This window comes from Cotesia glomerata, linkage group LG6 (assembly GCF_020080835.1).
Source record: "Cotesia glomerata isolate CgM1 linkage group LG6, MPM_Cglom_v2.3, whole genome shotgun sequence".
Classification (NCBI taxonomy): Eukaryota; Metazoa; Arthropoda; class Insecta; order Hymenoptera; family Braconidae; genus Cotesia; species Cotesia glomerata.
This window is the reverse complement of record NC_058163.1, coordinates 4,436,272-4,463,850: the sequence shown is the minus strand read 5'-3', so window position 1 is coordinate 4,463,850 and position 27,579 is coordinate 4,436,272. Positions and strand designations below refer to the sequence as shown.

The 27,579-nt window shown below is 30.8% G+C and overlaps 1 protein-coding gene across 4 annotated transcripts in view; it reads left to right on the top strand.

The window, feature by feature from the left end:
- The window catches only part of LOC123267636, a 302,887-nt gene that overhangs the window by 192,945 nt on the left and 82,363 nt on the right, over nt 1-27,579 (top strand). For all 4 annotated transcript variants that reach the window (XM_044732362.1, XM_044732361.1, XM_044732364.1 and 1 more), the window contains 2 exons: nt 14,101-14,210; nt 27,042-27,160. In XM_044732362.1, the coding sequence (XP_044588297.1) occupies nt 14,101-14,210; nt 27,042-27,160 (229 nt within the window). The remainder of the gene's footprint in view (nt 1-14,100; nt 14,211-27,041; nt 27,161-27,579) is intronic.

Genomic DNA, 27,579 nt, shown 5'->3' with positions numbered 1-27,579 from the left:
GCTAGGCGTTGTATCAACGAGATCTCAACTATTTGTTGGACAAAGTTGATCCGAAGTCCTGGAGACGGAATGATTAATTTTGGCGAGTGCGAGAAATAGCTTGGCGGAACAGCAAACAAGAATTTTATCAGCCAGATGATTGTCTTGCTGCTGACCTGCGGAAAATCGATCGGAGTAAGGCAGAGCGAGGACGGAAAAGGAGAAGATGAGGGGGCCATAAAAATCCTATCTCCCGAGCTTCGTAGAGCGTAAACTTCTGTAATCCATCTATAAAATCCAAAGAGTTATAGGGGAGAGGAGAGGGCTTGAGAAAAGACCGGGATTGTCGACAAGTTGCCGAAAGGAAGAAATATAATATTCGCTTTGAGTGTCATTGAAAATAGATAGTCTCAGTGAATTATTCCCCTCATTTTTTGGTTAATATGCCTGCTGTGCTGGCAAATGGGCATGTGAGTGATTGGTTGGAGATGAGAAGGGGGAGCAGAAGAAGGTCTGGAAATTGAAAGATACTCAGTGGTTCAAGAGAAGTATTGTTGATCTGGAAAGAAAATTAATTTTATATCATGTGTAGGAAAAACAACACAAAATTTAAATCATGTTACTTTTTTGGATGATAATAAGCCTTAAAATGGGAAAAAATTCAAAATTTTATCAAGCTAAGCTCTGATAACGTCAATTTTCATACTTTATGCTTGATGAAATTATAACGCAAAAATATAAGTGAAAAGAAATTAGGAACCAAAAAATATTGGTTGCAAGCTTATCAGTGATGATTGAAGAAAGACTAGGAACATTAGTAATTAATAAGTGTCTAAGGATTGGTGCATAAAATTAAGATTAGATTAACTAGCTTGAGATGCCATTTAATACCAAAATTCACATTTTGGAAATTTAAAAAAAATGATAAAATTTAAGTTTTGTTACTTTTTTTAGATGATTTTTATTATTAAAAAAATTGTTATTTTGTTACTAAAAAAAATTTTTGCTATAAATTCGTAAACCACCGAAATAACAGTCCCCTGGGCTGTCCCTTTCCAAAAATTGATACTTTAAGATTAAATTTTAAGTTATCCGTCCATAATATATAATTTTGTCCATAATGTTTATAAACTTAATTAGTTAACTAACAATCTTCTTCAATAAAAAGTACCGAAAGTTAATTTGTTTCATTAAATTCATTAAACCAAAGTTTGTTCCAGGCGTTTTAAGAACAGTCCCCTGCCAGAAGTTGAAAGCCAAAAAAAATCCAGCCTGCTATTTCATGTTCTGTAAGGTTTATAAGGATCTAACTAGCTTTGAGTTAATAACCATAGGGCTGTTAGCGCTTTATCGCCATTTTATTTAGTGTCAAAACACCGTTTGTGCTGGAAACATGTGTCTGGGCCGCGAGATACTCAGTCCCCTGGCAACTATTTTTATTTATAAAATTGGATCCATAAGTCTTAATATTATTCTAATTAATGTAAATATTAATTGAGAACTTGAAAAGTTGAATGCATTGAAATAATTTGCTTGATTTTTCTCAATTTGATAAAAAAAAACAGTCCCCTGGCAAACAGTTCCCTGTCATGTTATATGGCAAAAGATACACAAATATCGAAAAAAAAAAAATTCAATTGGCTGTGTATTTATTATCATTAATTAAGCTGATAGTTTTGCAATCCTTGTTAATTATTTTTCTAATAAAATCAAAAATAATTTGCTCGGACAATTTTGTACAGATTTAAGACGTCCTTACAGAGAATCACCCAGATACATTAGCTATTGATGATTGTTCGAAGATTGCTCCAAAAAAACTGGATTAAATTACTTGGATTGAAGGACCGTTCGGTCGATGGATTGCGGGTTTTGAAAAATCTTGAAAAAAATGTAAAAAATGTTTCGTCTATTAATCCACGGTAGAAAAAATATTAAAAAATGTTTAAACTAGCATATAAAATAAGCAGTCAGTCAGAAATAAATCCGCGATGGGTTTAGTACAGCATGAGAGAAAAAAACGTTGATCGAGGCGTGATCAATCGGATTTTTCACAGTGCTCGATCTCAAATGCATGCTCAACGGTGCATCAATAAATTTAATTCGTTTAAATAAAAAAAGTACAATATAACTGTTGTGTAAGTGTCTGCGCATCATATATATGAGAGAAAGACTGGAGAACATTAAATTGCACCGAGTTTAATATATTAATCAGATAACGTGACGAGACTGTGAAGATAGATTTAGATTAATTCGGAGTAACTATTCTGAGTAGAGTTGAAATGCGAATTAAAGATCTGGATAAGAAAAGCAGGATCTAGAGATTAAATCTTTATTAATTTTGGCGGGTTATGAATTTCTGGTTGGTCTTTATGCTCGACACGGTCTTGTTACCCGAGTTCGTGAAATTGCATTGACTTCGTCGTCATGTTCACTGTTATGTTGCGATCTTATAGCGGTGAGATTATATAATGCTCGTGCGTGTCTTTGACGTTAACACAATCATCCGGATCCGCAAGGATATCTCATTTCTGGCAAGATAACTTGTGTGTTTACTCGCTTTTGCCGACCCAAGATATTTTGTCAAGACTATCATGTTTTAATGTTCAGAGATGGGAAAGCTGATTTGATAGTGTTTCGGTGCATTATATGGATCAAGCTCGATCATTAAGACAGAGTAATTAACTCGAAAAAGTGTTATCAACCATTAATAAGATAACGTGGGATTATATGTTGCTATTCATCGAGAATAGTGCATAAAACTCTATTAAAAGTTTTTACTTTAATCCATTCTGAGGCTTATTATCATCTATAAAAGTAACAAAACTCAAATTTTACCAATTTTTTTTGAAAATTTATGAACGTCTGAATTTTGGTATCGAATGACATCTTAAGCTAGGTAATCTAATCTAAATTTTATGCAGCAATCCTTGCACACTCATCAATTGCTAATATCCTTAGTCATTTTTCAACCATCGCTGATAAGCTTGCAACCAGTATTTTTGGGTCTCTAACCTGTTTTCAATTATATTTTTTCATTATAGTTTTATCAAACACTCAATCTAAAAATCGATGCCACAAAACTTGAATTTTTTCATTAAAATCAAAGTATTATTGATGAGTTTTTCCAAACTATAGCGCATAAACCTTCAAATTATAAAAATTTTAATAAATTATAGAGGAAAAAAATAATTAATTTTATACTTCAACCCATTCTGAGACTTACTATCATCTAAAAAAGTATTAAAACTCAAATTTTACCAATTTTCTTGAAAATTCCCAAACATCTGAATTTCTGTATCAAATGGCATTCTTAAGATAGGTAATCTTATCTAAATTTCATGGAGCAATCCTTAGACACTCATCTATTGCTAATGTCACTAGTCATTCTTCTACCATCGCTAATAAGCTTGGAACCAATATTTTTGGATCCCTAACCTGTTTTCAATTATATTTTTGCATTATAGTTTTATCAAACACTAAATCTAAAAATCGATGCCACAAAACTTGAATTTATTCACTAAAATCATAGTATCATCAAGTTAAAACCAACATTACCATGAAAATATCGCCTCTATTAAGTAATTAGAGCTTCATTTGTTAATAAATAAAGGTTCAGCAGACTAACAAGATAAACAGCAGAAGCGGATCAACACCCGGAATGCCAGAAAAAATGTATAATCGAAGGTACACAAAAATGACCGGGTGGCGTAGCAATTTATAATATTTATCGGCAGCCCCGATAATGGAATTTGGTGGTCGCGTATGCACCGAATGCCACCCTAAATCCGCAGGGTGACTTATGGACATACCCGTCCGTAATATCGGTAAAAAACCCTCAGATATTGCCATTGCTTTTGACTGTCTGGACTTTCTCGCTACTGGTGTGAGATTCGAGAGTAAATTCGCCGATAACCGGAGTTATTAAGTCATAAACCCGAGTTAGGGGTTGTTAAGGTGGATCCAGTTCCATTATCGCGAATTTACATCCCGGGTCGAGTGTGAGGTGCCCCTAGACTGTCTTCAGGGGCCTGGGGATCGCGCTCATCAAAACTGTAGCTCATTCTCTTCTTCATCTTAAACCTTCACTCGTAGATGTCGTATTATTCCAACTACACCGAGATGCCGACAATAAACCCACGAGTCATAACGCATAATGGTTTAATTAAGAAGTTGTCGTGGGTGTCACTCCTGGATCGAGTCTTCAGCTCGACGTAGTGGTTCTACTCGGAGAAATCGCTCCTATACACCCGAGATATGCGCTGAGAATGTCGGATGGAATTCACCCATCAGGCTCAAAAACTGAAAATAAATAATAGGAAAAAGGGGGACGGAAATAGTTGATCGACCGGTGAAAAATTGGAAAAATCTCATGACATCCGACGTTGAGACGCTGATGACAACCAGATGGAAAATCAATTTCCTAGGCACGATGCTTCTTATTTTTTGTCCTCGGGACAAGCATTCAACTGAGTGAAGAGGTGTGGCGTTTTAATAGAATTTGATTTGTTTTAATATCAAAAAAAGTATTTACTAATAACTTAAATATTATTTTCAATTTTTTAATAATTTTATATCAAATTTTGATAAAAAATGATTATCTACTCACTACAAAAATAATTTTAAAAACAAGATTAGAAATAAATCACAAGAAATTTTATTTAAAATTCAATTTTAAAGCTTGTTTAAATTTTCCTGCAGATAGAATTTGTCTTTATACGAATTAAACGCACTTTTTCGTTTCGATGTGAATCATAAAAAAGAACCATTTAAAGATTATATTACGCTTGGTCAGCCAAAGAACACAATAAAGCTGTGAAAGTTGAAGTAAAATGAAAATTAATTATAATTAAACGTATCAATGTTAAGCAGCAATTTTCAATACTTCACTTCCTAATAGGCAGATGAAGAGATTAAAAAATATATTGAGTTGAAAAATGTATTTTTTCAAAAGTTATTGTGTTTGTCCCTTCATAAAAATTTGAAAATCTACACTATAAGCCAATCAAACCACTTTTTTAATGGCAATCTACTGTTAAATATACACAGAAAAAAGGGTTTACTTGAGCCAAGAGAATATTTTTCTGCCTAATTATTTTCTTGAGCGAAAAAAACATTTTGTTTTTTACCCAAGAAATTTCACTTATTCCAACAAAATTAATTCTCTTGCTTTAAGAAATACGTATCTTGATCCAAAAAAATTTATTTAAGCCAAAAAAATCTTGTTGTTTTGAGAAAATTCAGCCTCTTGCTCCAAAAAATTTAGTTCTTGATAGAAGTAAATTTTCTTGTCTTGAGAAAATTTCTCTCTTGCTCCAAAAAATTAAATATAAAGATAGAAGTAAATTTTTATTAATATTTTTATTGGTTAACATGTCAAATAGGAATATCAAATAATATTGAATCATTTTTTTTCATTCAATATATATAATTGAACGCTTAAATAATATAAATTGGGTATCAAATATTCAAGAGAAAAATTTTCTCAAGGTGAGAAAATTTTTTTCTCAGCTGAAGTAGGTGGCGCTACTTCCTTAAAGTATCTAAAAATCTTGATCAAATATAAAAATTTATTGTATCAAGCATTTATGATAATTTGAATTAAGAATAAATGACTTCCACCAAGAATATAATTTAAAGAAAAATTTTTACTTCGGCCAACACAACTTCGGTCTTTCTTCAGGCACCCGAGAAATATTCTTAAGCCAACACAGAAAAAAAAGTTCGCTTGAGCCAAGAAAATATTTTTCGTCCGAATTATTTTCTTGAGCGAAAAAAAAAATTTTTTAACCCAAGAAATTTCACTTATTCCAACAAAATTAATTCTCTTGCTTTAAGAAATACGTATCTTGATCCAAGAAAATTTATTTAAGTCAAGAAAATCTTATTGTTTTGAGAAAATTTAGCCTCTTGCTCTAAAAAATTTAGTTCTTGATAGAAGTAAATTTTCTTGTCTAGAAAAAGTTTCTCTCTTGCTCCAAAAAATTAAATATCTCGATAGAAGTAAATTTTCATTAATATTTTTATTGATTAACATGTCAAATGGGAAGATCAAATAATATTTCATCATTTTTTTCCATTCAATATGTATAATTGCACGCTAAAATAATATAAAATGGGTTTCAAATATTCAAGAGAAAAATTTTCTTAAGGTGAGAAAATTTTTTTCTCAGCTGAAGTAGGTGGCGCTGCTTTCTTAAAATATCTGAAAATCTTGATCAAATATAAAAATTTATTGTATCAAGTATTTATGATAATTTGAATTAAGAATAAATTACTTCCACCAAGAATAGAATTTAAAGAAAAATTTTTACTTCGGCCAACACAACTTCGGTCTTCCTTCAGACACCCGAAAATTTTCTTGAGTCAAGAATTTTGTTCTCCAGTCAAGAAACTTTTCTTTCTCTGTAAGAATAAGTTAAAAAATAATTTTAATGAGTTAATAATGAATAAATTACTAGAAATTCTATTTATAATTTAATTTCAAAGCGTGTTTAAATTTTCCTGCGGATAGTATTTGTTTTCCTAAGAATTGAACGTCATTCGTGGTTCCGAAGTGAATCATGAGGACTAATTAAAGACTGTATTACTTTTGTTCAGCCAAAGAAAACAATTGAGTATAGTATCAGCTGTCTTAAAGCTTTATTTACAAATAAGTTTCTCTATACGGCCGCTCAAAGGACATAAAATTTACTAACTGTCAGCGGAACAAAAATTAATTATAATTGAATGAATCAATATTAAGCTACAATTTTCAATTCGTAACTTTCCATAAAGCAGATGAAGAGATTAAAGAATAAATTGAGTTGAAAAATTTATTTTTTTAAAAGTTATCGTGTTTGTCTCGCAATAAATGCTTGTAAAATTCACAATATATTATCAAAGCTACTTTTTATGTTGAAACAACAATGAATCGATTGGAAAAAAAAATTTAATTATATTTTTTCGGTTCCTCTACACGTTTAAACTTCTATTTTCGCATTATAGTTTCATCAAGCGTGAGGTATGAAAATCGATATTTCACGAGTCAACTTTTATCACACAACTCTGAGCTTTTTTCACGCTTAAACCAACATGGCCATCAAAATACAACATTTGTATCTCAGAATCTGGAGTTTTAATTAATTTTTCTCACAAATCATGACAAAAAAAAAGTCGCTGAGATGTTCTCGAGTAAAAAGCAACAGAACTTAAGAAAAATAAATTATTTGTCCGAGATTAATTTATTTCCCGCAGTGAATTTAAATGAAAGTTAATAAAAAATTAATAAATCATACTCTGAAAGTAAATTACAGCTCTGTTTAAATAACTTTGTCTATAAATTATAGTTTCATTTCTTTTAATCTTTATTTTATTTCTCTTACCGAAGTTATTTACTGCTGCTATTGACAGTCAGAACTTTTCAGATTTTAAACTTTAAAACGTATTAATTCTGTCAGCATTAAATGTTTCGCAAACAAATCAAAATTTCCATGAATATTTTTATTTCTCATTTTTACTTGACTTATTTTATTTTCTCACTATGAAAATGAATAATCTTAAAAAATAGTAAGTTATTTAGGTCCAATCTTAAAAATAAGAATTTAAATCAGATCTCCACATTTGGAGATCTTAGAAAGTTGTTCCGACTATTCCCGGCTGGACGCCCGGCCGTATGAGTATAGGTAAATAAAATTTAGTCGTAGGATATCTTTAGAAGAAATCGAACCGATCGAGATGAGCGACACAGCCTTCGAAGGTGTTAATTGAGACTTCGATCTGATTAGATTTTAAAGTCAATCGTACTTTGGCCGAGAAAAAGATATGAAAAACAAATAAAACACCAACAAAATACAATTGTTTTTTAACTTTTGTTCGAAATAACTTTATAAATATTTGACTAATCAACTCCAGACTGGGACACTTTTTTGAACTTGAAAAACTAAGACGAATGCCTCGAGCAAGCCTAAGCGGCACAAAAATTTTTTTGGTAATATTTTGTTGAATTTAAGTTGACAATTATTAATTTTTAACTTCTTGTTAAATAAAATTTACCAAAAAGTCAACAGTTTTTTATGTGACGCTTGGGAGTCTAAATCAAAGGACAAATTCAAAAATTCTAACCATTATTTAATTTCTAAATAATCCTTTTTTTGAGATAAGTTTTAAATTCTTCGATTCATCGACTTGAGAGCGTATAAACATTTTTTGTACTTAAAAATTGCATTGAATGCTGCGGAGCATCGTTTTTATATTCATCGTTTATATATATATATATATATATATATATATATATATATATATATATATATATATATATATATATATATATATATAACTTTCGAATTTTAGCTCAAAAATCAATTATACTTTTCCCAAAAAAAATTATAGAAAGCAAATAAAACACCAACAAAATACAATTGTTTTTTAACTTTTGTTCTAAATAACTTTATGAATATTTAGCTTATCAACTCCAGAATGAGTCACTTTTTTGGACTTGAAAAACTAAGTCAAATGCCTTAAGCGAGTCTAAATCGAACGACAAGTTAAATAATTCTAGCTATTTTTTATTTTTTAAATAATCCTATTTATACTTAAAAAATTGCGTTAAATGCCACCAACCAATTCAAAATCGAGCGTTTCGAAGTTATTTTATTTATTTTTTTAATAAATTTATACAAATTTATTTATTTAACATCCATTTTTTAATTTTTAAATCATTCTTCTTTTGAGATAACTTTTAAATTTTTTGTTAAAAAAATTAATCAATTTGTTTTCTTCAAACTAGCTCTACACATATTTTTTCTTTGTATACACAATAAATAATTATAGTTAAGAAATCAATTTTCCATAACCAAAAGTTTGGACTCTTTAAAATCCAAGAATTTGTCCCGCCGTCCTCCTATTGATCGGATTGCCCCAGTCTTATCTCCACAGATAAAATCCGTTGATTTACACTGGAAGGCACTCTCTAAAGAGCTTGTTGATCCTCGTTTTAACATGAAATTTTGTATTTCTAAAATAAGTCGAATCCCGTCAAGCAAATCAAAATCGAGCGTCAAAAAGTTATACATGGAAAAAAAAAGAAGGGGTAGATTAAATTGTAAATACTAATTACACAGTAAAAAATTTTGTCATTACGTCAAAAAATTTTTATGTTAAATATTTAACACTATTTCGTGTTGATTTAACTAAAAAAATGTTAAATTTACACATAAAAGTGTTAAATATTTAACACAAAAATTTTTGTAACATTAAGTTTTTTGACGCAAAATTTTTTACTGTGTAGTATCGCTTTAAATTTAAAATACAATTTTTGAAGGTTAATCGCTTTAAATGTAATATTTAGATTTTATAATGCAATTCTTACAAAATCTTTACAAATGGCATGAAACTGTAATTTTTTCAGTTATTTATATGAAGCGCTTCATTACATTATACATTGACCGGTGTAATAGAAGGATTTGTTTATAGTTAAAAATACTTGTTAATATTAAACAAATCATTTATTAGAGACCACTTTTTAGTCCTTAACAAATATTTCTTAGTATTTAAAAAGATTTATTAATATTTAATAAATGAATATCAGATTTATTAAATACAAACTTTGTTTACTATTAACAAATATTTTTTGATACAAATAAATAAATCCTTCTATCAGTGTATAATTTTTTTTTTTTTTTTTTTTTTTTTTTTTTATTTTATTTCCATAACATTAGAATTGTTTTTCCGAAAATATACTAATCGGAAGATTTTTTCGAAGAAAGCGGAAAGTTAAGTATCTTCTGCAGGTCAACCGCTTTTCAGATTTTTCTGCAGATATCGTCAACACACTGACGGATCTTTCAAAACTAACAGTAGCGATTTTCATTCCTTACCTAAAGTTTCCTTTGAAAAGTAGTAAAATAATCCCAGTGTCAGTCATAGAAAGTTGAATCCGGTAACAAAATGCCCGACTTGTGATAAGTCGAAAAATAAATTCAACGGGATAAATTTATTATATTTTTTGCTTTTTCTATTCTGTACATAGTTGGGAGCTTATATCGTTCGTCTTTGTCAGGGTAAATCGCAGTCAGTCGCGTAACACCTGGGACTCATTCAGTCATATGTTTTTTTATTTATTTCATTACTGATTTTTATTTTTTCGGTGATGCAAAACCGTATCCATTTATTTTATCATCATATACCCGTTTAATTTTACAGTATAAACATATTTTTCGATGGATGTTCACAAAAAAAATAAAAATCAATTTTTTAATTTTAATTCAACTGAAAAAGCACGATATTTTTTTAACAGATGTTTACGAGTGTATTTTTTTGTTTAAATTATAAATGGACTGAAGTAGAGAATTTATTAAAAATCTGGAGTTATTTTTCCATCGTAGAATAAAAAGCACCAGGGTTATAAAAAATATACATCGAATTTTCCCCGCATTCTATTGAACAACTATTCAACCGACATGGAATCAAAATCAAAGGGATGATTGGAATACCTGAAAATAATTCCATGAAATATTTGAATGCTTTATAATTTTAATTTAATAAAGTTTACAAACAGTAAATTAAACAATATTTAATTACATCAATATAATTCACGGATTTTTCAATAATTTAATAAAGCTATATTAAATTCCTGCTAGCAGGAATCCTTTGAAGTTTTATTATTTTTCAATAGAATATTAATTATTAATTTACCCAACGATGACCAGCCAATCAGAAACTAAGCTTTATTCTGTGAAAATACCCATTTTTTGTTTATTAAAAAATCTCAAAACGATCGACATGCAAGCCATTCCTATAACTTTTCACATTTTTTGAAATAATTTTTTAATTGATTGATTTATGAGCTAATAAAATAAAAAATTATATTAAAAAATTGATTATTTAGAAATTTTTCAAATGAATATAAATTTTAAATGTTCAGTTTTGAATTGGTCGGTGGCATTTAACGCAATTTTTCAAGTACAAATAGAATTATTTAAAAAATAAAAAATGGCTAGAATTTTTTAACTTGTCGTTCGATTTAGACTCACTTAAAGTATTCCTCTTAGTTTTTCAAGTTTAAAATGTGTCTCAGTCTGGAGTTGATTAGTTAAATATTTATAAAGTTATTTAGAACAAAAGTTACAAGACAAATGTATTTTGTTAGTGTTTTATTTGCTTTCCATAATTTTTTTCGGGAAAAGTATGGTTGATTTTTGTGCAAAAAATTTGAAAGTTATATCAAAAAAATGATCATTCAGAAATTTTTAAATATCTATAACTTTTTAATGTTCAATTTTTATTTGCTCCGCGGCATTCAATGCAATTTTTTAATTACAAAAAATGTTTATACGCTCTTAAGGTAGTTGGGTCATGCGAGCAAAATTTCAAGAAACCTTCCAAATTTATAATATAAGTAATTAAATCCATAATGAAGATGTTGTTATAATTTGGAGATGGTTTACCACGTCTAACCGAAGATAATTTCAATTTAAAATGACATTTTTGTACAGGCGGTATGGGAAAAGAGAGAGAAAACCGCGAAGTTTTATTATTTTTGTATTGAAGAAATTTTAAGAATTTCACGAAAAACTAATATTGCTTAGATTAATACATGTATAATTACCCTGAAAAATTCGGAATTTCCTACCACATAGTTTTTGAGAAATCATTGATAAACTAGCAAAGTAATCAAATAAAGTCATGCGTGGAAGTAAGTGAGCAACAGCCCGTAAGAGAGGCGAATTAGCGAATGAAAAAGACAGCAGTAGTATAAACTACACGGAGAGAAATTTATAGAAACCTTTCCAAAAATTATGGGCATGGTTCCTACAATAAAATGATCATTATAGGTATCAATCCTATGCACATTAGGGGAACCATACCCATAGTTTATTGGAAACGTTCTTATACAATAATGGAATAGCTTCAATTTTTTATGGGAATGGTTTCTATAATATTATAGGAATGGTCCCTATACTATTAAAGGAATGGTTCCTATAATATTATGGGAATGACGCACATAATAATAGAAAAATGTTTATTTTCATAATAATGAAGCAATCACTTCAAAAATATAAAGTAATTATTATATATTTTTTTGCTAATAAATTTTTTTTTGTAAATAAAAATTGATTTTTCACTAGAGTGAAAAAATTTCTTTTTCATAATTTTTATTCACGTGTGTACTTAATCTTAAATTGTTTATTTCAACTCAGTTATTATTGTGTTAGATAATATTAAAAAATATTGTAGCAATTCTTAAGATTTTCTAATAAAAGGGATATTTTCTCACTATACAATTAGAAGAGCAAAATAGATATGGAAATTCATTGTTAAAAAATAATTGATTATATACCACAGTTGTGTGAAAAAAAAATTATTTCAATATTTTAGGCATCATCACTATAATATTATGAGAATGGTTCCTATAATATTATAGGAATGGTTCCTGTAATATTATAGAAATTATTCCTCTATATTATGGGAACGATTCCTATATATTATGGGAATTCATGCCGATATTACAGTTATAATTATAGGTATCGTTCCTATAATTATAGGAACCATTCCCATAATTATAGTAACATTTCCCAAAAATTATGGGTATAATTCCCATAATCTAAGTAATCGCTCTTAAAATGATATAGGAAAACATTTCATTTTAAAATTATAGTAATGATTTCCACATTTTTCTCTCCGTGTATAGGCTGGGAAAGAACTTCTTTAAGTCGATGGATCAAAAAATTTAAAAGTTATCTCAAAAAAATTAGGAAAACGGTTGACCCTGAAGGCCATCCCTGCAACTTCCCGCCAATTCTATACCTAAACGCTTGAAATTGCACTTATGACGTTTTTGAGCTCTTCGAGCTCATAAATACAATTTGTGTTTTATTTTGAGCTCTCCGAGCTCAAAAAAATAGCTTTTGTATGCTTTTGAGCTCTTCGAGCTCAAAAGTTTGATAGGAATTTGATAAAACACTATTTTTTGAATTTTCAAATCGCAATAACTTTTGAATGAATGAACCGATTTTCACGCGGTTGGTGGCATTCGACGCAGTTTTTTAAGCTTCATGAAGAATTTTCAAGTTTAAATTGATAGAACGAAAAACTTCGGAGTAATTCCAAAAAAAACACTTTTTTCGGTTTTCTTTCGTTAACGATAACTCACGAACGAATCAACCGATTTTAACCGGACTGGTGGCGATCGACTTGGTTTTTTTAAGTTGAGAGCTGATTAGTTTTTGAAATTGATCGGTAAAGCCGTTTAAAAATTATTCCAAAAAAAAACCACTTTTGAAAAAAAATTTTTTTTTAGTTTTTTTGCGATTTCTCAAAATCTACCTGTCCGAATCGGTCTAAATTATATTCAAAATCTAAGTTTGAATATAATCTCTGTGATTATGGTTGTATGGATGTGATTTTGAATAAAATCACATCCATACATACATACATACATACAGACATACAGACACCATCGCGGGAATAGTCAGGGAAGCTTCCTAGGACCTCAAAACGTCAAGATCTGATGAAAACTCGATTTTCAGAAAACGGGGTGAAAACAGTGACTTCCCGATTTTTGAAAATTTTCAATTTTCTTAGCGGAAAGTTAAAAAGAATTATTTAGAAATTAAAAAATGGCTAGAATTTTTGAACTAATCGTTTGATTTAGACTTGCTCGAGGCATTCGTCTTAGTTTTTCAAGTCCAAAAAGTGTTTCTGTCCGGAGTTGATTAGTCAAATATTTATAAAGTTATTTAGAACAAAAATTAGCATATAATTATATATTGTTGGTGTTTTATTTGTTTTTCATATCTTTTTTTCGGGCATTGTACGATTGACTAAGATCTAATCAGATCGAAGTCTCAATTGACACTTTCGAAGGCCGTATCGCTCATCTCAATCGGTTCGATTCCTTCTTAAAATATCCTACGACTAGATTTTATTTACCTACACTCATACAGCCGGACGTTCAGCCGGGAATAATCGGAATAACTTCTTCGATCTTAAAACCTGGAGATCTGATTAAAACTCTTATTTTTAAAATCGGACCTAAATAACTTTATACTTTTTAAGACCATCCATTTCCAATTTTTCATCAAATAAAATATTGACAAAAAAATTTTCTTCTCTAACAAAACTTTTCTTTAAAAATGATTTTAGGAAGCAGCGAAGAGTCGAGACCAGGCACGGGTGACCCCGGAAAACTTGGAGTCAAGAAACCAAGACCTAAACCTTCGTCTCCAAACCGCCAGGGACCCCAGCAGTGTCAGGTAAGTTTCTTTCATTAATATTCTCACCCAAAAAAAAATCAAAGAGCTCCCTCTCCTTCCCCGTTAACATCCCAGTGATAAAAATAATAAATTCTCGTTCCGAGAATCAGCAAAAGTAGAATTTAGCACATCCTAATGCTTATGGAGTCTAAAGCCTGGAGCAGCATCAGGATAGTGGAAATGAACGCTAACAAGAATGACCCAGTTGGCCGAGCACGCAGACGTAGATGCGTCAAGTACATTACAGTGCTTGCTCCCCTCTCTTACACACACAAAGCGAGCATACATTTCCAACAGAGCCGAGTGCAGCTTTTATCGACTGTATACTGGGCACCAGTGCAATTAACGATGCTGATAAAATAGAACTTCCCATGCTGTGCGAATGGCGTCAAAAATAGGAATGGCTTTTCATACTTTTTCATCTATTTGTCCACTGATTTGAATCGTTTATTTGAGAAACCCCATAAGTCAAAAATACTAAATTTTTCAGGAGAAGCAAAAAACATTTTTTTCGGTTAAGTTTGCATTAACATCATGATCCAATGATGAATAATAATAATGTTAGTATCCTGAAAAAATATTCGAGCATGAAAAAATTTAATTGTCAATTACTACTATTCATAATAATGATTTGAAGTTGATTGACTTATAGGCTTTCTCACCAAAACGAATAAAATAGTAACAAAATCATTGATATATTAATTTTTCTCCGTGAATCATTTATTATATTTATGAAATAAAGTACAAAATATTTATTGGAACTACAATTAACGAAAATTATAATAAATCATCTATTTTTAATTTCATATTAGTGAACTGAGAGTCAACAATAAAACAACATTTTAATTTATCATAATCTAACTTTATAAAACTAAAATTGCAAAAATTATTGAAATCAAAGTATTTAACAGTAAATATAATAAATTTTTATTTGGTTATTATTAATTTCAGAATTTAAATCAGTTAAATCAGAGTCAACAATAAAACAATATATTTTTACTTTTAATCCATCAAGAGAATATTGTAAAACTTATTAAAATTCAAGTATTTAACAGTAAATTTAGTTTCTAATTATCTAATAATCAATCATTTTAAAATTAAAGTCAATGAAATTACTTCGAACAATAAAACAATAATTCAATTTAATTTTTTTAAACCCATACTGCGAAAATTATTAAAATTTAAATATTTTGCATTAAACTAAATTTTTTTTTTTCAAAAGAATTTTTTTTTGAAAAAAAAAAGAAATTTATTTTTGGAATTTTGAAATTGAATGTTTATTCGAAAAACCCCATAAGTCACTGACTTTTGGGGTTTCTCAACTAAACGAGATTTATATCGACCGATTGGTTAGATCTTGAATACGGATTTAATATTGCACTCCTCATAGCGCGAAGCGCGTGAGGTTGTGCTTTATACTCGACTCGTCAAGTTTAAGCAATTTTGTGATCTTTAAATGCCTCTATCACAAGCATACTACACTTATACAATGATATAAGTAGATGTACACCGAAAAAAACACTTAAATTAAACCATCTTTTACTTTCTAAAATCATTTTAAGTTGCTATTTTGAAAAAAAAAAAAACGTTTTGAAAAAAATTTTACGTGGACGTCCGGATGTCACCCCATTTTGGATGTAACAACGATTACTCCCGAACAAATTGATATTTCAAAACCGGACCTTTTTTATTAGTTTAAGAATTCGATGAACTGGGTCCGTATTTCATATCAGTGGCCAAGTTTACGTATTTTTTTTTAAATTGAATTTTTATTAAAATTCACTACGATACAACCGTACAAAGCCAAACGAACTTTTCTTATTTGTCACGTGAAAACTATGGCGCCACTTGATCAAGCTAGATTTTTTTTTTGACTGCGTGCGCATATGACAAGAAAAAAGGGCGCCGATGTTTAAAAAAAAAAATAAAAAATACTCTGTAAGAAATTACTTAATTATAATTTTTTTTTTTTTTTAATCAATTACACAATTAATTGTTTTCTTAAAAAATGAATGAGCTTTATGAGGCGTGCACTTTTGGATTTTCCAAACTTTTTTTTGGTGCTGGTATAAGTGAGGGGAAATTCAAAGAACCGAAAAATGCAATATACCCGATTTCGAAAAAAATATGACTTGTAGGGTTTCTCAAATAAACGATTCATTTGCCTTCTGCTTCCTAGTGAAGCGCCAGAAGCAATCGAAGATGATGCTGGAATGAAAATGACGATATTGTTTAAGGAGTCTAGGTTATTCCTGGTTGCAAACAATGTTCTGGCTTGAACTAAGGATGGACCTTGGGAACCAGACACGTGTGTCGTTTAATATTCAGGGCAAGACCCCTTGAGCGTTGAGCGAACACGACATCCCTAATGTCGTCGGGAAGGGAACTATGTTGCCTCAACGATGTTTAGAACCCACTAACTGGTCTCGGGTGTGTTACAGCTTGCCAGTTGTGAGGTTAGATATACCTATAGACACTGAACCTCACTCAAGATCTAAGAAGCTTCTCTAACGTGGATCTGAGAAACCCTCGGACTTGTAAGGAAGCATCCTTAGCCTCGTCACGTAATTAAATGACGTCCTGGACGACTTGTTGACAAGCTACGGCGATGTATCAAAGTACAAGTGGATTAAACTCTTGGGACACGCTAACAAACAACTTTGTCAATACCTCATTATGGCTCATATTGATAGAGCAGATTACGATGATGATGGTAATCATAATTGTGGTGAAAAAAGAGAAGACTGTAATAAGGCCTCGTTCTTAGTCTTGCCTCGGAGCACAATAGAATTGAATATTCCCTTTCCCAAGCGAACGAACACATGATTACATTGTAAATCGATTACTATCGCAAGCAGCTTTGATTCAAATCAACCTCCTTTGTCAATATGATGGGTTCGACTCGAGCGGAGCTAAACTAGATATGCCGACGCATCTATCTGCTCATCTAATCTCTGTTAGTGTTTCAGTGTCGCTTGGAGCACGGCGACGAGCAGCTCGTTAAGTTAATTAATTGATCGAACAGCGCTTTGACGTACACCACCGTTTCTCTTGTTTAATTATTCGATATCTTCGAAGCAAGTTGCTATCAAAGAGCAAATCAATCATCCATAGCTACGGACCATAACTTCGGAACACGAAGATTTAAAAATCACCTGGAATTATAAATGAATCGTTTATTTGAGAAACCCCATTAGTCAAAAAAGGTTTGGAAAATCCAAAAGTGCTCATAACGCTCATGCATTTTTTAAGAAAAAAATTAATTGTGTAATTGATTAAAGAAAAAAAAAATTATAATTAAGTAATTTCTTACAGAGTATTTTTTATTTTTTTTTTAAATATCGGCGCCCTTTTTTCTTGTCATATGCGCACGCAGTCTAAAAAAAGACGCCATTCGGCCACACCCGAAATGGAAGGTAGATTTCATAGAGTGAATCATCATCTTGTCTCAATAACTTTCATTTGACATGGAATGAAATTTATTTTAACATATATATATAAGTAGGTTGTATTACACATTGCCTGAAAATGGTTCAATTGAACTTTTAATTTCGATAAAATAACTAATAAATGTCAAAAATTTAACGTTTTATACCTCAAATTAGAAGGAATTTCATAAGCTTTCACATAAATTTATCAAAAATCAGCTATTTTTTTGCGATTAAAAGTTATACATAAATGAAGTCGTCAAAAACGTAATTTTTACTATTTTGATCATTTTAAAGAGCTACTATTTCTGAACTAATCGAGGTATTTCGCTGATTTTAGGGCTCATGCAAGCTAATTGCCCTAAGAATCTATATACTAAATTTCATAAGGATCTATTGAGAATTCTCGACAGAATAACATTCATAAGTCGGTTGTACTACACATTTTCTGAAAATTTCAAGGTTATTATCCAAAGAATATGTGTTATGACCAAGATTTTACTTTTTGTATTTGAGTATTTTAGTTTTATTTTTATTAATTACTTAAAAATTAATAGAAACAATTATTGTTATTAGTGTGGCGATTATTATTTAATTATTGTATTTATTTAGTTAATAATATTATATTATTGTTACTGAAGGTATGATTAAATTAAGAAATGAAGCGTGTGAGAAATTATTATGAAGCCGAGCGAATTAAGCGAGCAAAAGAAATTAATTGTAAAAGAAATTAAAAGACTGGGAAAATTATTCTAAGTTCCGAACAAGATTTAGTATAGGAAAGCGACGAATGGATATATAATGAAAGACATGACGATTATTATTTTGTGAGAAATAATTTAGGTAAGCGAAAATTTTATAAGTCCCAAGCAAGATTTAGTATGGGAAATCGATGAATGGATAGAGAATGAAAGAAATTACGATTAAAATAATAAAGAATTGTGAATTTGACGAAACGAATGGATGGATAATGAAAGAAAAGGCGATTAAAATAGAAAATAATTTTGTAAAAAAATATTTGTAGAATAAAAACTTAGAATTATTTTGACGATCGTTGAGCTTGCGCGAGCCTCGATAGATGGCGAAGATGTTTCATTTGTAGTGATGATTCAAAAATAAGTTTCGTTTTGAAAATAATTTTGACAAACAATTCTTTCTCGGGAGAATTACTCGAGTGAATACTCTTCACCAAGTAATTCTAGAGGATGATACTCTACCTGGAGTCTGAACAAGGCCCAGGTAAATATCGGAGACCGACCGGATGAAAGTGCGACTCCCCGTGCCGAGGCCTTCAGCTGATGTACGGTAGGTGATCATAAGCCGTGTAGGTGGGAGCGAGGAGGATACTCTCCACTTGCTCTCAGGGTAGAGTTTAGGACCCTCAGGGATGACGACTAGTCGCCCTGAGGGGGGGGGGTGTTATTGGGAAACTAGTTAGTATTTTTGTAGACCGCGTTTTTGAGTTTGAACCGTGAATACCGTCGTGTATGTTTGGATAGAAAGTTTCTATTGTATTAGTGTATATTGCTTATATTGTTTAATTTGCTTATATTGTTTATATCGTTTATTAACATGATCAGGCCAATAAAGAGGTTTACTTTTTCTTTGATTTATTTAAAATGAAGTGTTTTGTTTATATTTTATTATTTATAATGTGATCCCCGTTTAAGACCCTGGACTCCGGCGAGCAAATTTCGAGCTGGGGATTAATTAGATTATTTTATTTGAAAACGTGGACGTTACAGTGTAATAAATTTCATCTAGATCCGTCAAGAATTGTAGACACTATCGCGGCAACATCCCGCGTTATATTACATATACGTTATATATATATACATTGAAACACTAAGTTTTTGCTTAATTTAAAAATTTAATTATTTAGGCAATTAGACCTCGCGGATAAGAAAATAATCGCCTAAACTTCTAAAAATTGAGATTCGCTGCTCTGGGATATTCCGCTCCCGTGAACCAATGAATGTCTTTGTCTTTGAATGATTTTATTAACTTAGACAAAAGTTCTCCCGCGTGCCAGTTAACTTGTCTTAGTTACTTACAAATTTTAACTGCAACGATACACGGAAGCCGGGTTGGCTCATTGGTGACTGGTAGACTAGTGGCACCGCACACGGGCACTTCCAACACGTGCACGCGTGCACATGTGTCCGTGTGTGGGATAAATGCAGATTTCTACCTTATCCTGGAATGGTTATTAAGCTACGTATACTTTTCATCTCTGTCTTTTAATTGTCAAATTCTGTGAGCAGCGTTACTTTGCGCATTAAGGTTAGGCGTAGCTGAAGTTTTGTTTGTATCGAAATGAGAAAGTAATAAAAGAATTTCAAAGTAAAAATTAGAAATGAGTTTCGTTAAAATTAAAAATTAAAATGTTACCGTAAAATTACCTGTGATGAACATTTTCATTTTTAATTTTAACGAAACTCATTTCTAATTTTTACTTTGAAATTCTTTTATTACTTTCTCATTTCGCTGTAAACAAAACTTCAGCTACACCTAACCTTAATGCATAAAGTAACGCTGCTCACAGAATTTGACAATTCAAAGACAGAGATGAAAAGTATACGTAGCTTAATGACCATTCCAGGATAAGGTAGAAATCTGCATTTATCCCGCACACGAACACATGTTCACGCGTGCATGGGTGCACATGTTGGAAGTGCCCGTGTGTGGTGCCACTAGTCTACCAGTCACCAATGAGCCAACCCGGCTTCCGTAACGATGACCCTTCGTCCTTGATTGACCCTCTTGCTGGTTGAATATAGATAGTCGTAGTAAATAGATAGGTGAATAGTGGTAGTTTAGTAATAGTGTATAGCGGTGATAACAATAAACTTAACTTTATTACACAAAATAAGCACTTTTAATATAAACTTGTGGTATTTCGGTAACGTAATTTAACAAAATATTTATAGGGATAGAATAATTAAACTTAATGTTATGAATAATTGAACAATAGTAATAATTGTGGTGAATAATCACCTAATGCAAAAATAATAAAATTAATAGAAGTAATATAAAATATTTCTGATAATTAGTATTAAACTATTAATAGAATTTTAGTAGGTTTTAGTAATAAGTTTTATAAATTTTGGTGAGTAATCACCTAATAGTGGTATAGTAGTAAATTGACTAAGAAATATCAAACGTGGTGGTTGACACCGGGGGATAGATCGAAGTGTCGATCAATGCTCAGGTTTTGAGGCTCGTAGCTGATTTTCTCCTCCTCGTATCGTCTTGTGACGTCACGGGGGCTACACATTAATTTAGCTAGTGTCGGTAACGGAAATTTCGGATGGTAGTTCGCCAGGCTGATAAAATCGGGACATTTTGCAGTGTCTCAATATATATATGTATATATATATATATATATATATATATATATATATATATATACATACATACATACATATATACATACATACATATATAAATTTTTCAACTAACGTTATTTTTTACCTTTCTTCGACTAGTTAAGAGATGTTACGAAAAAATTCCGAGTAAATTCCGACATGAGGACCAATGCAAAAGATTGATTTCGATGAAATCTACCTAAAAATCTAGCTTGATCAAGTGGCGCCATAGTTTTCACATGACGAATAAGAAAAGTTCGTTTGGCGTTGTACGGTTGTATCGTAGTGAATTTTAATATAAATTCAATTTAAAAAAAAATACGTAAACTAGGCCACTGATATGAAATACGGACCCAGTTAATCGAATTCTTAAACTAATAAAAAAGGTCCGGTTTTGAAATATCAATTTGTTCGAGAGTAATCGTTGTTACATCCAAAATGGGGTGACATCCGGACGTCCACGTAAAATTTTTTTCAAAACGTTTTTTTTTTTTTTCAAAATAGCAACATGAAATGATTTTAGAAAGTAAAAGATGGTTTAATTTAAGTGTTTTTTTGGTATACATCTACTTATATCATTGTTTAAGTGTAATATGGTTGTGATAAAGGCATTTAAAGATCACGAAATTACTTGATCTTGACGAGTCGAGTATAAAGCACAACCTCACGCGCTTCGCGCTATGAGGCGTGCAATACTAAATTTTTCAGGAGAAGCAGAAAACATTTTTTTCGGTTAAGTTTGCATTAACATCATGAACCAATGATGAATAATAATAATGTTAGTATCCCGAAAAAATATTCGAGCATGAAAAAATTTAATTGTTAATTATTACTATTCATAATAACGATTTGAAGTTGATTGATTTATGGGGTTTCTCACCAAAACGAATAAAATAGTAATAAAATCATTAATATATTAATTTTTCTCCGTGAATCATTTATTATATTTATAAAATAAAGTACAAAATATTTATTGGAACTTACGTTACGTTGCCAGCCTCTGGAAGTGGCAGAGATAGCCGGGCGGCACATGTCTGACTTGGGCGATCACACATTTTAAGTAACAACTTAAATGGGTGACCACTCTAGTCAGCGTTGGCTAGCGCGAGGGATCTCTGCATACCAGGAGAGGGGCCTAATGCTCCAGTGGTCGATAAAGAAGAGTTTCTTATCAATCACTGTAGACTTAACCCTGCTCCGACTGTACTAACATGGGTTTTCTCTGTGGTTTTCCCATGTTACTGTTCCAATAGCCGAGTGATGAGGATCAGGGCAAATGCGGTACAGAAGGCATAAGTCGGTCCACAGCCGCAATGATAAGGCAGAGTTAACTAAGCAGAATGATAAGGCTTAGGGTGTAAAAGGGCGTTATTACGCCTGTACACTAGAAATCCGTATATAAATAAAAAATAAATATTTATTGGAACTACAATTAATGGAAATTATAATAAATCATCTATTTTTAATTTAAAATTAGTGAACTGAGAGTCAACAATAAAACAACATTTTTATTTATCACAATCTAACTTTATAAAACTAAAATTGCAAAAATTATTGAAATCAAAGTATTTAACAGTAAATATAATATATTTTTATTTGATTATCATTAATTTTAGAATTTAAATCAGTTAAATCAGAGACAACAGTAAAGCAACATATTTTTAATTTTAATCAATTAAGCGAATATAGTAAAACTCATTAAAATTCAAGTATTTAACAGTAAATTTAGTTTTTAATTATCTAATAATCAATCGTTTTAAAATTAAAGTCAGTGAAATTACATCAAACAATAAAACAATAATTTAATTTAATTTTTTTAAACCCATACTGCGAAAATGATTAAAATTTTAGTATTTTGCATTGAACTGAATTTTTCTTCTCAAAAGAAGTTTTTTTGAAAAAAAAAAAAACAAGAAATTTACTTTTGGAATTTTGAAATTGAATGTTTATTCGAAAAACTCTATAAGTCACTGACTTATGGGGTTTCTCAACTAAACGAGATTTATATCGACCGATTGGTTAGGTCTTGAACACGGATTTGATATTTTTTGGTGTTGGTATAAGTGAGGAGAAATTCAAAGAACCAAAAAATGCAATAAACCCGATTTCGAAAAAAATATGACTTATGGAGCATTCCATAGTGACTGGTGGAACATTTTACTCTGGAATTCCATCAATTATAAGCTATAATTATGTGACTGAAACCTATACTATAGTAAAATTTATCTTATAATATAGAAGAATAACTAATTAACAACATCCCTTTGTCAAAAACCTCCATTACTTTTTAAGATTCTCGTAATTATCATTTGACTGAGTGTGACTGGTGGGACATCGAAAAATCCTTCTCTCTTACCAAAGGTATACTTAAAGTCCAATTTCAGTTCGACCACTAAACTTTTAAAAAATACTTCCCTCTCAATACAAAATTTATCCTACAAACATTCAATATTATGAAGAATTAGACTGATTACCTACGTAGAAACAATCAAAAAAATTTTTTTTATTGTGACTGGTGGGACAGGCATTTGTGAGTAGTGGGACAAGTACAAAATGTCTACATCAAGTTGTTTATTAAAAAGACTTTTATATTATTTCAACCTTAGAAACATTATTGTTTATATATTTAACTATAAATTATTTAGGATAATTAAGAAAAAACTAATTAAAAAACACAAATAAAGGATTTAGCATGATGACAACACGATCTTGATAAACTTAGCTTTTAATTAATAACGAACATAAAAAAATTTGTTCTTAAAACTATAATAATAAATATGTTAGTTAATAACAAACATAAAATGAATTTGTTCTTAAAACTATTAAAACAACATTTAATCCGGATACAAGTTAGTAATCGCTGAAAAGTTACTAGGAGAGAAAAATCGATTTTCTTATTGATTAAAAAAAATTTTCTTTACAAATTAGTAAAATATAAACTTTTAAGGAAGTCCTTTCGCCATCAATGTTAAGTAAAAAATATTAGATATATCTACTAGTGGAGTTTAATTTATTCTTCACCATACAAATTTTTGAAAAAAAAATTTCTAAGAATGTTAGTATTTTTCCAAAGTTTTACCAGAAAGTCAAACCTTAACAACTTTCTTGAATTATGGCATTAACCACTGATTAGATGGGGTGAAAAAAAATTCAAAATATGGTTTTCGAAATATTCAGGTTTCATTTTTTGCAATAAAATATATAGGTTGCCGTGGAACTTATGGAGAAATTATAATTATAAAATCACAGAAAATTTTTAAGTAACCTACATTAAAATGGTGTCAGAACATTTGGCAACGTTGTGTAGCGCGCGAGCTTCAGACCATTCAATAAATTCAAACTAAACTTTAACGCGCTTATATTTTTCATACATACTTATTAGTTAATTTATTGTTAACAAATTTCCATATTTCATAATTGAAAAATTAAACAATAATTAAAAAATAATAGCATTCCTGCCACGAGACATTAGAATGTTATGGTTTTGTGACTAAACATTTTTAATTAATTTATTTATTTACACTGACTGCAAAAAGTTAAACATGGTTAAGGTTATATTGTGCAAATAAAAATGTAAACAACCGAAATAAAGCGTTGCCAAATCACGGATAGGTTACTAACAGCTGATTTACAAGAGTCAAATTAATTTTTGTATTTAACTATTTTTTTTTTTTTAATTTTTAAAATTTCAACGATTAATGCCTCATGTTCTATTTATTTTTTAATTTTAGAAATTTTCATGGGTTTTTTATTTTAATTTCTCGAATATTGACTACTACAGTTGTTGTGACAACTGGAGCGAAAGAACTTCCTTAATAATAAATTAGGACTAAATTAGAATGAATTAGAGAAATTTTTAAATTTTAGTCATTTTCCCATTTTGCATGCACGGAAAAAAGTAAACTGTAATAAATAACAGTCGATTTATAATAAGTAATGATCAACTGCTAAAAATTACCATTTCAAACAGTAAAATCTTGATTTTACTATTCACTTTATAATATTTACCATTTCAACGTTACAATTTACCCTTTACATGGAAGAAAATACTATTTCAAATAGTAATATTCGCTGTGTAAATGTCTAAAATGTTAAAGTATAATAATTAATAATTCAGACTTTGATATTTATTATTTCGTACCTAAAAAATGATCTTATGATAGGTAAAAAGTATAAAATAAAGTTAGTAAATTTCTAATACAAGCAACGTCAATATTTACAAAGTACTTACTAAATTTTAAACGCAACGCTAAAAATCAAACTGTAATTATTGACTTGCTTAGACTGGTAAAATTTATATTTTAAAAGTATAATTTTTACTGTTTCAAATGTAAAATTCTCCCAGAGTGAGACCCCCTTCTCTTTCATCTGAGTTCCCTTTCTCCTCATAATATCGACTATATATTGAAATGGCAATTTTTACTGTTTGAAACTGTAATTTTTTAAGATGCAAGAGTCGTTATTTACTATAGTCACAGCTACTAATCAATTATTTTGGATATCAAATTATAAATTGTGGCTTTTATACTTTCTACAGTACGTTCTGTAATATTCATATTTTTGCCACCTCGATGTCCGCTTTACTGTTTGAAACTATAAAAATTAACCGGAATCCGAGTGAATATTACAGTTTACTTTTTTCCGTGTGGAATGCCCCTTATGGGGTTTCTCAAATAAAAGATTCAAATCAATTGCTGTTATTTCTGTTAAGAAGGGTTTACATTTTTTCTCTCTCTCGCCCTCTATTGGACAAATGAAAGTATCTCTGTCATACTTGTACAACAAATGGAATCTTAAAACGCATTTTATGCATAAATAAATGAAAATTTTCCAAAAAAGCGCTTCGCTCTTCGATAAATAATTTAATTATCTATCGAAGAGCGAAGCGTTTTTTTTCGAAATTTTATCACATACATGAGAAAAACACGTTTGAAAATCAACTATCAACCGCTCTTAACGAAGGATCGATCAGATAAAATCAGGTATTCATTGAATGTTGGTGTACATTGGAAAGGCTTAAGTCTTATTCCAAGATTCTGGAGCAGAGTCTCAAGTTCTGAGAGTGATGAGAAGTGCTCGGGCTCGAGTAATGATGTTTATTTAGCTCTCAACTGAGGATCAACCCACCAGCAGTTGCCAAGAGGATGAATACATCGAGTAGGATAGCAAAAGGACTCGACGATCCGGCTTTTGCTAGCAAAACCATGACAGTTCCAGCAGGGAGAGTAAGACGAGGCGGGGGTGTAGATACTGGGGTTCCCTTCACCACCTCATCTTGTCTCTCGTAAATTGAAACCCCAGTGCGTCAACGTTTGTGCATCTGGAGCTCCTTACGAGTTAAGCTACGCAAATTAGATTTTCTGCTTAAAAGAGAGACGACCCGAAACTGAGATAGCTTTACTCCCGCGTGCGCTGTAACATCCACATCTACTTCCAAAGAGCTTCTGTTGGTTGCATCAAGTTTCTCGGCTTATACTTTGACTGGAACCTCTAACTCTCTTCCTCTGTCATCTACTCCGGCTCATCTTTACCAGTTTCCCTTTTCTGGTTATACTATTACAGATACTAAACTCCAGTTGCTTAATCCTCAACGGAATAAAGACGATTATAAAAAAACTAAATCAAATGATGAACTTTTTTTTCCAAGCTTTCTACCTTCCGAGACTGTGATTGAGAAAATTGCAGTTCTTCAACCCGGAATCCAAAAGGTGCTAACGTGACACTCAACGACAAAATCGATTTCGATTTCGATTTCGAGTGCCGACATTCCGAATGGAAATACTCTGGACAAAACTGAAGAGACTTTTCCGATAATGGAGCTACGTTCGTGGATTTTCCCATTTCTAGACGACGCAGGTGTATTGGAAATTAATTTCGATTCGGGTCCGTTTGCACTGGCAGTTTTCAAAGGGAGGGGGGGGGCGTGTAACTCAAAGAGCACGGTGATGTGTATTGTTGTTGGAGAATAAGATAATTTGTGTTAGATCTACACAGGATATTAAATGGTAACATGATGGTGTCTCTTTCTGTTACAGGTATGCGGCAAAGTGTTCAACAACGCCTCGGCTTTGACGAAGCACAAGCTGACGCACAGCGACGAGCGGAAATACGTCTGTACAATGTGCGGGAAAGCATTCAAGCGCCAAGACCACTTGTGAGTTTATCTTTAACTTCTCTCTATAATTACTGCATGCTGCTCCGACAGAATTTGTGTGGGTACCTTCCTCAAAAGAGGACTAGCTCCTCTTTCATTTCCTAGACTCCAAAAACTCCCATCGGATTTTAGAATTCTGTTTTCAATAACTAGCAAACTGCAGTCGCTTTGCGACTGCCGAGATTTATGGATTATAAATAAGAAAATTTTGGTTTAATGATTTTTTGATACTTATGATGCTACACAGTAAAAAATTTTTCGTCAAATTTAACACAAAAATTTGTGTTGATGACTTTTTTTACACAATCTGTGTTGAATCAACACTCTATTGTGTTGAATCAACATACTAAACTGTTAAATTCTACACATTAAAATGTTAAATTCTACACAAACATTTTTAGACTTTACACAATGACGAA